This window comes from Nerophis lumbriciformis, linkage group LG19, assembly GCF_033978685.3.
Source record: "Nerophis lumbriciformis linkage group LG19, RoL_Nlum_v2.1, whole genome shotgun sequence".
Classification (NCBI taxonomy): domain Eukaryota; kingdom Metazoa; phylum Chordata; class Actinopteri; order Syngnathiformes; family Syngnathidae; genus Nerophis; species Nerophis lumbriciformis.
In genome coordinates this window covers 36,929,195-36,940,714 of record NC_084566.2, presented here as the reverse complement: position 1 = coordinate 36,940,714, position 11,520 = coordinate 36,929,195, and the positions used below count along the sequence as shown (strand labels likewise).

The following is an 11,520-nucleotide window of genomic DNA, read 5'->3' as shown; positions in this document are numbered from 1 at the left end:
TTGAGGTCATCAAGCCTCAACTTGTGTGTGTGGAGGGGGGTAGGGGGTGGGGGGGGGATGTTGTGCTGCTTTTACTCCCTTGTTGACAATATGGCGGAACAGTAGATACGTTGTCATGACTACGCTGGACGACGGCGTCATTCATGGGAACAATATAGAGAAGCCGTGTATACATCTATGTGTCATTGTACATATATATAATCAATCATATATATATATATTTATACTTCTATTTCTGTAGAAAATAACATCAGGTGTCAAGTCCAAAGGGGGCGGAGTCTGTCTCTCTCTCTTTCGCTCGCTCGCTCGCCGTCTCAGCCCCTTCAGGGAGGAATGGTTGATTCTGTACAGGCTGATGGCGAATGGGCGGGGCCTGCTTTGAAAGATATTCCGAGATGTGGGCGGGGCCACAAAAGTGTGAGCATGAAAGGCCTCGATGCCGTCCGCACGAACACAAAAAGTCGGTGTGCTTTGCCTCTCCCTGTACACGCCCGCCGCTAACTTTGTGCTCTCAAAGTCTTTCCAGCAAATAGTCGAGTGAAAAAAAAGGCAGTTTTTTGTTTTTGTTTTTTTTTGTTTTTTTTGTCTGTTTTTCCTTGGAAATCCCGAGTGTTTAGGACTACAACGCAAAACCGGGAGATTAGAATCTAGGAAAACAGCACGTCCGCCGTGATAAAAAGTACCCGAAACAAACTGGAGGATGATAACATAATCGTAAAAAAACAAAAACAAAGTAATTTTAAGACACAAGCCGTGGTAAAAAAAAAATAAAGAAGTTAACGCTAAAAGGATAATATTAAAAAGAGGTACTACTGTAAATGGACTGTACACGTCCTCTCTGCTGCGCTTTCAAGCAAAAAAAAAAAGATGGTCGGGGTCCTGCGAGCGCCGCCATGGCCTTCCTCTGGTGGTTTTTTTCTACTTTGATGTTGGGGCAAAAAGGATGGTGGCTGAGAGGGGACACTTGGCACACTCCTGAGAGGGTCCAACCGGGCAGGCGGTTTGTTGCCAGCGGTTACGTTGCATAATGGTCGAAGCTCCCCAGGTACTCCAGAGCGGCTCGGTAGCACAGCTGGTACTGGTCCTGGAAGAGAGAGAGGGGTGAGGGGCGGAGCTTATTCAGACGCTTTAAAGAGCAGCAGTTTAATGCTTTTGTTCTATTAAACACTGACGTAATAAACACTTTTAAACCCCGATGTCTTAACGATGTCAGGTGGTTTAGTCAGCCGCCAGCCGTCTATAATACCGTATTTTTCGGAGTATAAGTCGCACCTGCAGAACATGCATAATAAAGAAGGAAAAAAACATAAGTCGCATTTTTCGAGGAAATGTATTTGATAAAAGCCAACACCAAGAATAGATTTGAAAGGCAATTTAAAATAAATCAAGAATAGTGAACAACAGGCTGAATAAGTGTACGTTATATGAGGCATAAATAACCAACTGGTATGTTAACGTAACATATTATGGTAAGAGTCATTCAAATAACTATAACATATAGAACATGCTATACGTTTACCAAACAATCTGTCACTCCTAATCGCTAAATCCCATGAAATCTTATACGTCTAGTCTCTTACGTGAATGAGATCAATAATATTATTTGATATTTTACGGTAATGTGTTTATAATTTCACACATAAGTCGCTCCTGAGTATAAGTCGCACCCCCCGGCCAAACTATGAAAAAAACTGCGACTTGTAGTCCGAAAAAAACCGTAGTAATAACAATAATAATATTGATATATATATATATATATATCATCTCAGTAAACTCTCCGTCCATGAAAACCGTGACAGTAACATTTTCGTCCTGAAGAAGTTAAAAAGAAAAGAAAAACAATTTAATTTTTTTTGTACAAATATCTCAACTTTATCAAACAAGACTGACGACAGAAATGTGGACTTGCGGACGTGTAACACATGCTAACAATCATAATCATAATAATATTAAAAACAATGATAATCGTGATGATAATAATAATATATATATATATGTAAATATATATATATATATTTTTTAATTGTTATTTATTTATTTATTTAAATTAAATCAACATAAAAAACACAAGATACACTTACAATTAGTGCACCAACCCAAAAAACCTCCCTCCCCCATTTACACTCATTCACACAAAAGGGTTGTTTCTTTCTGTTATTAATATTGTGGTTCCTACATTATATATCAATATATATCAATACAGTCTGCAAGGGATACAGTCCGTAAGCACACATGATTGTGCGTGCTGCTGGTCCACTAATAGTACTAACCTTTAACACTTAATTTTACTCATTTTCATTAGTTTCTATGTAACTGTTTTTATATTGTTTTACTTTCTTTTTTTATTCAAGAAAATGTTTTTTATTTATTTATTTTATTTTTTTAAAAAGGACTTTTTTTTTTTTTTTAAATGGACTTATTATAATAATTGTTAATATTACATTAATATTGTTAATATTACATTACCTGCATTATCCTTTCCATCCTTTGCAACTGAGCTACTGTGTGGAACAATTTCCCTTGTGGACCAATAAAGTTTGTCAAAGTCTAATAATAATATTGACGACAGTAATAACGATAGTAATGTTAATGATAAACATGATAACAATAATAATGTTCATGACAATCATGATAATTATCACCATCATGATAATGAATAGAATAGAAAGTGCTTTATTGATCCCTGGGGGAAATTCAGCACCACAGTTCGCTCACAATAGACAATAAACACTTAAGTATTTTTTACATGTGAATAATATAAATAGTCTATTATACAGCATTATTGACATGTGAATAACATAAATACAGTCTATTATACAGCATTATTCACATGTGAATAATATAAATACTGTCTATTATACAGCATTATTCACATGTGAGTAATACAAATACAGTCTATTGTACGGCATTATTCACATTTGAATAACATAAATACAGTCTATTATACAGCATTATTCACATGTGAATAATATAAATACAGTCTATTAGCATTATTCACATGTGAATAACATAAATACAGTCTATTATACAGCATTATTCACATGTGAATAACATAAATACAGTCTATTATACAGCATTATTCACATGTGAATAATATAAATACAGTCTACTATACAGCATTATTCACATGTGAGTAATATAAATAGTCTATTATACGGCATTATTCACATGTGAATAACATAAATACAGTCTATTATACAGCATTATTCACATGTGAATAACAAATACAGTCTATTAAACGGAATTAATCACATGTGAATAATATAAATACAGTATATTATACAGCATTATTCACATGTGAATAACATAAATACAGTTTATTATACAGCATTATTCACATGTGAATAACATAAATACAGTGTATTACACAGCATTATTCACATGTGAATAATATAAATACAGTCTATTATACAGCATTATTCACATGTGAATAACATAAATACAGTCTATTATACAGCATTATTCACATGTGAATAATATAAAACGGTATGACGGACTTCCTGTGTCGTTCCGTGTTGCATATAAGACGGTGATATAACAACAATGATATTAATGATCGTAATATTGTTATTGATGATCATAACACTAACAATTATAATAATGACGGTGATGAGAATTTTGATAATCATCATAAAAAATGAGGATAATAATGATAATGACAATAATAGCAATGATAATTCGTAAATAATTTAATTTAATATTAATAATAGAGTGACGTGCAAAATCGTTATGCCTGAAATAGTTAGCCCCGCCCACAACTGGTCTGCATTGCTTATAAAGTGTGAGAATAACGGGACACGCCGCTAAACGTTCCATTTAGTAACAAAGTGGATGGAAGGATGTCATCATTTCTCGCGCTCCTTACATCACACACAAACCCGTCACTCTCTGCAGTTGAGTAAACAAATGCCAGAGCGTTAGCTCCTTTCAAGATATTTTGTAGACCTGTATCTTCCTCACCTCGGTCTGCACCATGGCGGGCCGCTGGGTGCGAAGTGTCTTGACCGTCTGGAAGAGGTCGACCACGCCCTCGTAGCGCATCCTCTCCAGCACGATGCTGAGCGTGATGAAGACTCCGGTGCGGCCCACGCCGGCACTAAAGGGCGCACGGGGAGAGTCGCCGGCGTTAGCGCAAACCAAAATGTTTACTATTGTAGCAATATGGTCGTTAAAGTTAAAGATTTGTGTGGGTTCTGATCATTTGTGAGGGCACCAAAGGGACTCTTGTGTGTGCGGCGTGCCTACCTGCAGTGTACAGTGATCGGTCCGTCCTGTCCGAACTGCTCCTTGGTTTTGTGCACCTGGCCAATGAAGTCGATGAAGCCCTCTCCGGTTTTTGGCACTCCCTGCTCGGGCCAGTCGGTGAACTGGAACTGGCGGATGGTTCTGGACTGGCCGTCCTGGAGAGAAGGCGGGACCGGATGAAGGGAAAACTGGCGAGGCGTTCAAAAAAGCCACAAATGGACAAAGACTGACCCTGGCGTCCGTGACCTTGAACTCTCTCAGGATGTACTGAGGCATGTTGTACTCGGCCATGGGGTCCACCACAAAGTACTGGTACCGGGCGGAGCGCTCGGCCGGCCAGTACTGGTGACACTTCTCCTGCAACACACAGACGCAACGTCTTTTACAGTCAGATCTGGACACGCATGGGTGTAGACCACCACCATGCATCTTTGTTAGAATAATCATGTATATATTATCACACAACTTTATGCTTAAGGGCCGTTGCTATAGTTATTATCTGTATTTTTCTATCTGTGCAAAGCCGTCTCGTATCAGTGTCTGTGTCCAGACTCGGCCTGCTGACTGCCAAGGCCGAACACCGCCGTGACGCAGACAGAGCAGAGACGAGGCGATATCACCAGCGTCAATACATTTGCATTTCTTGTATAATCATTGTTAGAATAATTGTTTCTAAATTATCACAAAAACTTTGTATTACATTGTGTTCCTGACAAGAAGACAAAAGGCTGTCTTTTGAAACCTACCAAGAGTAAGGCTCGTAAAACTCCACTGTGTAGGGCCAGGGGGGGAAGCAAGATGGTGTTCCTGTGTTCTCTCATGTATGGTAATCAACAGAAGGATGTTGTTCTGGCCCAAGGACTTCAAAACGGACAGATGGCAGGATCTGCCCAATTTCCAGACGAACTCTTTTTGAACTATTTTATGGAACTCTTTTTGAACTATTTTACGACCTAATTTTTTGAACTGTTCGGTAACCAAAGGCAACGCTGTTTACGGCCCACTTCCCTCTGGAAGCAGCTGTGGTCAGGTGGGGGGGGGGAAGGAAACAATGTCCGGGCGACTCTCCTCAATATATTGAGTCCAAATTGAATTCTGTCTCTGTTAAATTCTTTGCCTCTTGTCTTGTTTAATAGATGTCATCAGTGTTCGAACCTGACAATCATATATTGTGTCTAACTGGAGTTGTCGAGATTACCCCCTTCCCTCAGCGACAGCTTCAGTGATGTAACCAGGGAACTCCCAAATAAATAGAGGAAGCACGCGGGCTGGACCTTTTAGAACGTAGTTTGGATCTGTAACTAGAATACAGCCCAAAAAACGTCTCTCCTCATTGAGCCAAATTGAACTCTGTCTCTGCATGATTCCTTGCTTCTCGTCTGTTTAATAGATGTCATCAGTGTTTGAACCTGACAATCTTAAGCAGGCCTATGCAACTGCCGGCCACATCCGGCTTTTAATCGCCCAAACAGGCTTGATGGATTCAAACTCGGGTTGCTCATGCATGCAGTACTCCCAGCACCCCGCAGGGGGCACCACCGAAGCTTATGCATCACAATGAAGCAGCAGTGGGGTGAGTAGAAGAAGACTACTCATTCCAAACAAAAATGGCACAATGGACCCTGATTAAAATCTACATAAATTGGGAAAAGTGTACTTTTAACAGCACCTGGACAACAAAGTATGAATGTTGTCAAACTTTTTAAGTGACAGACACTTTTTCAGACCAGCAGCAACGGTAGAAATCAAGGCACTTCATCACGAAACTTTGTAAGTAGTGTTAGAATAATTATATATATATTATCACACTAACTTTAGTATGCTTAAAGTCCGTTGCTTTAGTTACGTAGCTATTGTGCTCAAGTTGGACTTTTCTAATTTGTGCAAGGACAAAGACTTCTTGTCTGAGGGGTGGCCTCAGCCGTAGATGTTATCTTTGTTTTAGCCCGCTAACAGCCAAGGACTTCAACGACCTCAACGAAGATAAGATGACAACACGAAGGCGAAATCACAAGGCCCCCAGCACATTCCGTCACGTACTGTGCGTCCTGGACCTGCTTTGCATAATATATGTGGCCAATCCTTTTAGAGGCGGCCTTAGTGATGTTGACTATGGAACTCTGAATAAAAAGAGGGACGCGGGAGCTGAACCTTAGAGCGTAGGGCGAGACGGTGACTAAGTGTACAGCTCCATGCGTTCTCCTCATGAGCTAAATTGAACTCTGTCTCTGCATGATTCCTTGCTTCTTGTCTGATTAATAGATGTCATCAGTGTTTGAACCTGACAAGTAGATATTGTTCATAAGATAGTTTGTTTTGTACTGAAATTGATGACTTTGTGATGTATTTTGTATTCGAGGTTGTGTTGTTTATTGGCTGATAGAAGCTTGTTTAATACATGTAGTGCTGAATTTGACCAGTAGAGGGCGATAACAGTACGTGGTTTAATTGTGTTGAGCCACATCCATTGTGTGTTTGCTGTGATTGTTTAATTTCTCTAAGCGTAAACATCCGTAGTTTATTGTGTTTGAGTTTATTTGGAACATGCAAGCATACATCACAATCTCCAGTTTCTCTTTTCAACATGTTCGAAAAGGAGTAGGAAGAAGCAGAGCTTATTTAATCCTACACCCTTTTCCTTTACATAATAGTTGCTAAAACTTTTGTTCCACTTCCTGTTCTCAATTTATTCATAATATACTCCGTAAGTAATCACAATACAAATAAATAAATAAATAATACTCGGTGAGATGAGTAAGATTATTTTGAAAATGAATGGATGGACTTTGTAAACACTTTTATTTTGAAGAGTTTCTTGAAGTGGATCATATTAGTACATTGTTTGATTTCTTTGCTTAATCCATTCCATAATTTAATTCCACATACTGATATACTGAAGGTCTTAAGTGTTGTACGTGCGTACAAATGTTTTAAACTACATTTTTCTCTAAGGTTATATTTCTCCCATTGTGTGAATGTATTAATCTATTTTATTTATGTAAAATACACTATGTACATTTTAATGTAAAATACACAACGGATGTTATCCTTTTGTAATGTTTATTTTACGTTTATATTGTCAGTCTTACAAACCTGAATGAAGGACGAAGTGTTAAGGAACTAGAACTGAGGAAGGAAAATAATTCAAAAAGAAACAACATCAATCCTCAACAAAACTTCTGGAGCTTCGGTTTCTTTACGCTGTTAACTATCTGTCTGGCTGCACGTGCTGGAAACGAGTAGCAAAGGCAGAATAATGAATTTATTGACAGCGCAGTGTTTACTTTTCAGTTAAGTAAACGCAGAATCAAATAAATATAACTTGCGGAGGTACTTTCTGATGAAACATCCACATTTGGATGTCCGGCCCCTGAGCAATTGGGCTCTTGAAACTGCGGCCCTGTTCATTATGTAGCTGAATAGCCCAATAGAAAACATATTATTATTATGTAATCCTTGTTGGTTAGCAAAATAAGTCAAAAAGTTATGGGCGGATTTTCATCAAACTTTCAGGAAATATCATACACGGGATAAGAAACAAGTGATTACATTTTGGGGCTGATCCGGATCGTCGTCAGCACTCTGGGTTTTACTATTGTAACCTACGGTCTGGCAGAGGTCTGCGCTCTTTGACTGCGTTTCTAGTGGCTATTATGTGACGTTTTTGTGTGTTTCTTACCCGTCCCATCTCTCTGAGCTTGGTGAGCATGACCACGATGGTAGAGTTGTGCTCCCACAACATTCTCCAGAAGTCCTCGGTGGTCTCGGACAGCGGGCCCTGCGTGGCCAGATAGGCCTTCTGCTGTCTGCACACACCAAAAACAGCATTAATTCATAATTATGGAACTAAGCTGTTGCACATGCATTAACATACAAGCCAGTCAAAGTATCATTTTGGCAGAAATGTTTTGGGCATATTTGCCATATTTACATGACTTTATTGTGTGCCATAGTGTGTCCATAAAACAATGTTCCGATAGTTCTGTGTAGAACTGCCAAATGTTGAACAATACATGTCAACCCTCCCCTTTTCCCCCGGGACCTTCACAATTTTTTTTGTGTACACTGCAAAAAGTGAAATCTAAGTAAGATGAAATATGTCAAATAAGGGTGATATTTGCTTATTTTCTGTCTGATAAGATCATTCTTCTCACTAAGCAGATTTTATGTTAGAGTGTTTTACTTGTTTTAAGGGCTTTGCTCCTAAATGATCTCAGTAAGATATTACAGCTTGTTGCTGAGATTTGATGACCTATATTGAGTAAAACATGCTTGAAACTAGAATATCAACTGTTGCAAAGCTGTGTCATCAACACTCACAAGTATAAAACTACTTTTTTAAAGTAATCATTTCTTATTTCAAGCATGAACAACAACAAAAAATCATGATGCCGAGCGCATATCATTATGTCAAGATAATGGCACTACCATTTACCTTATATAAGAATATTTTTCAACATATTGAGCAAAAAGGTCTCTTTTTTTCTACCAAGAAAAGTGCACTTGTTATTAGTGAGAATATACTTATTTTAAGGTATTTTTAGGTTCATTGAGGTTAGCTAATTTTACTTGTTTTGGAAAGTCTTGACAAGCCACATTTTCTTGTTCTATTGGCAGATAATTTTGCTTAGTTCAAATAAAATACCCCTGATTTTTGTATTTTTTTTCTTGTTTTTGAACACTGACTTCTTGCAGTGTAGTCCTTTGTTCAACTTATTTAGTTATACTAGTGGTGTTCCTCAAGGTTCCATTTTAGGTCCACTCTATTTCATTACGTGGGCTATTCAATTGGTGGCCTGCGGATTCAGTTAAAAAAAAAACAACATGTCAGACACTCACATTTTTGCAGCAGATTCTTAAAAACACGAGAGTGCAGTCATATAGATGATCTTTGACTAACTTTTTCGCAAAAAAAACAAACCCTGTAACTTTGACAAAATACATGTCGACTGGTTGTTCGGATATTTCTTTTCTACCAAGAAAAGTGCACTTGTTATTAGTGAGAATATACTTATTTTAAGATATTTTTGGGTTCATTGAGGTTAGCTAATGTTACTTGTTTTGGAAAGTCTTGACAAGCCAAATTTTCTTGTTCTATTGGCAGATAATTTTGCTTAGTTCAAATAAAATACCTCTAATTTTTATTTTATTTTTTCTTGTTTTTGAACACTGACTTTTGCAGTGTAGTCCTTTGTTTAACTTATTTAGTTATACAAGTGGTGTTCCTCAAGGTTCCATTTTAGGTCCACTCTATTTCATTACGTGGGCTATTCAACTGGCGGGTTCAGTTAAAAAAAAAAACATGTAAGAGACTCACATTTTTGCAGCAGATTCTTAAAAACACGAGAGTGCTGTCATATAGATGATCTTTGACTAACTTTTTTTTGCAGAAGTTTCTAAAATAAACTATGTAACTTTGACAAAATAGTAGAGGACATTGGTTGTCCGGAATATACAAAATAAGAATATTCTGGAAAAGTGGCCCCCTAAACGCTCCATGCAGAAATAGGACAGTAACATATTTTGTCATGCAAGTAAATATATAAAACATTTTATATATTTATCTTGTGGTTTTTTTAATGGTGATTTAATAATAATAAAAAATAAAAATAAAATTTAAAAATAAAATAAAAACTCTTTTTTGGATGAATACTTTTCACTGCAAAAAGTCAGTGTTCAAAAACAAGAAATTACAAAAATTAGGGGTATTTTATTTGAACTAAGCAAAATTATCTGCCAATAGAATAAGAAAATTCGGCTTGTCAAGACTTTCCAAAACAAGTAAAATTAGCTAACCTCAATGAACCCAAAAATACCTTAAAATAGGTATATTCTCACTAATAACAACTGTACTACTATATGAGTACGTATTTTCTATTGTTTCATTGAAAATAAAACAGCAAAGTCCATTTGGCTGTCATCTGTTTTAATTATGAGACACAATTGTGTCAAAGTCATGATATTTAAAAAAAAAAATAAAAGTAGTTTTATACTAGTGAGTGTTGATGACACAGCTTTGCATCAGCTGATATTCTATATTGTAGCGTCCCGGAAGAGTTAGTGCTGCAAGGGCTTCTGGGTATTTGTTCTGTTGTGTTTATGTTGTGTTACGGTGCGGATGTTCTCCCGTGTACTTTTCTTGGTAGAAAAAAAAGAGACCTTTTTGCTCAATATGTTGGAAAATATTCTTAAATGAAGCAAATGCTAGTGCCATTATCTTAATATAAATAAAGTTGATTTGATTTGATTTGATAATGATATGCGCTCGGCATTATGATTTTTTTTTCATGCTTGAAGTAAGAAATGATTACTTTAAAAAAGTAGTTTTATACTTTTGAGTGTTGATGACACAGCTTTGCAACAGTTGATATTCTAGTTTCAAGCATGTTTTACTCAATATAGGTCATCAAATCTCAGCAACAAGCTGTAATATCTTACTGAGATCATTTAGGACCAAAACCCTTAAAACAAGTAAAACACTCTAACATAAAATCTACTTAGTGAGAAGAATTATCTTATCAGACAGAAAATAAGCAAATATCACCCTTATTTGACACATTTTATCTTACTTAGATTGCAGTTTTTGCACACATAAGGTGAGCTCATGATGCCTACAAGTGGAAACAGCAGGTGGCAGCAGCGCTCTTGTCAGGAGAGAAGATGCTGCTGCTTCTCACATGTTTGATGCACATGCATGCAGGGTGTGTGTGTGTGTGTGTGTGTGTGTGTGTGTGTGTGTGTGTGTGTGTGTGTGTGTTGTACGTGCAGACACAACACGGCAATACACACGGAACAACTAATGAAGGCGCCGTGGAACCAGGAGATTAGAACATCCCGAGGGCCTTTTTCCGCCTGCCACAAATAAATACAGGAGGAGAGGAGAAAGCATGGAAGAGGAGGAGGTGAAAAGTGTAAGCGCTGAAAGAGAGGAGGGAAGAGATTAGAGGAGAAGAGAGGGGTGCAAAGAACAGGGAAGGCAAAGAGAAGGAATGAAGAGGAGATGAAAAAGGAGCAGAGAAAGGTGAAGAGATGATGAGAAGGATGGAGGGAGAGATGAAAGGACTTGAAGGAAAGAGGAGCACAGAGGGGGGGTGAGGAAAGAAAGAGCAGAGGAGGCGATGAGAGGGGAGGAAGAAAGAAGAGAGGATGAAAGGGGACGACAGCAAAGAAGGGAGGAGAGAAGAAAAAGAGGGGAGGCTTCAAGAGCAAAAAGAAGATCTTGACAAATTTAGGATGCTGCTTAAGACCAGCGAGGACTCAAGAGAAAGATAGACA

General features: G+C 37.7%; 1 protein-coding gene across 10 annotated transcripts in view; it reads right to left on the bottom strand.

Annotated features, from left to right (window-relative positions):
• Positions 1-862: 862 nt before the first annotated feature.
• Positions 863-11,520, bottom strand: part of LOC133618463 (receptor-type tyrosine-protein phosphatase F) — a 470,668-nt gene continuing 460,010 nt past the window's right edge. For all 10 annotated transcript variants that reach the window (XM_061978831.2, XM_061978833.2, XM_061978832.2 and 7 more), the window contains 5 exons: positions 7,925-8,051; positions 4,477-4,602; positions 4,246-4,400; positions 3,961-4,096; positions 863-1,084 (listed from right to left, as the gene is read on the bottom strand). In XM_061978831.2, the coding sequence (XP_061834815.1) occupies positions 1,016-1,084; positions 3,961-4,096; positions 4,246-4,400; positions 4,477-4,602; positions 7,925-8,051 (613 nt within the window). In that variant the 3' untranslated portion in view covers positions 863-1,015. The remainder of the gene's footprint in view (positions 1,085-3,960; positions 4,097-4,245; positions 4,401-4,476; positions 4,603-7,924; positions 8,052-11,520) is intronic.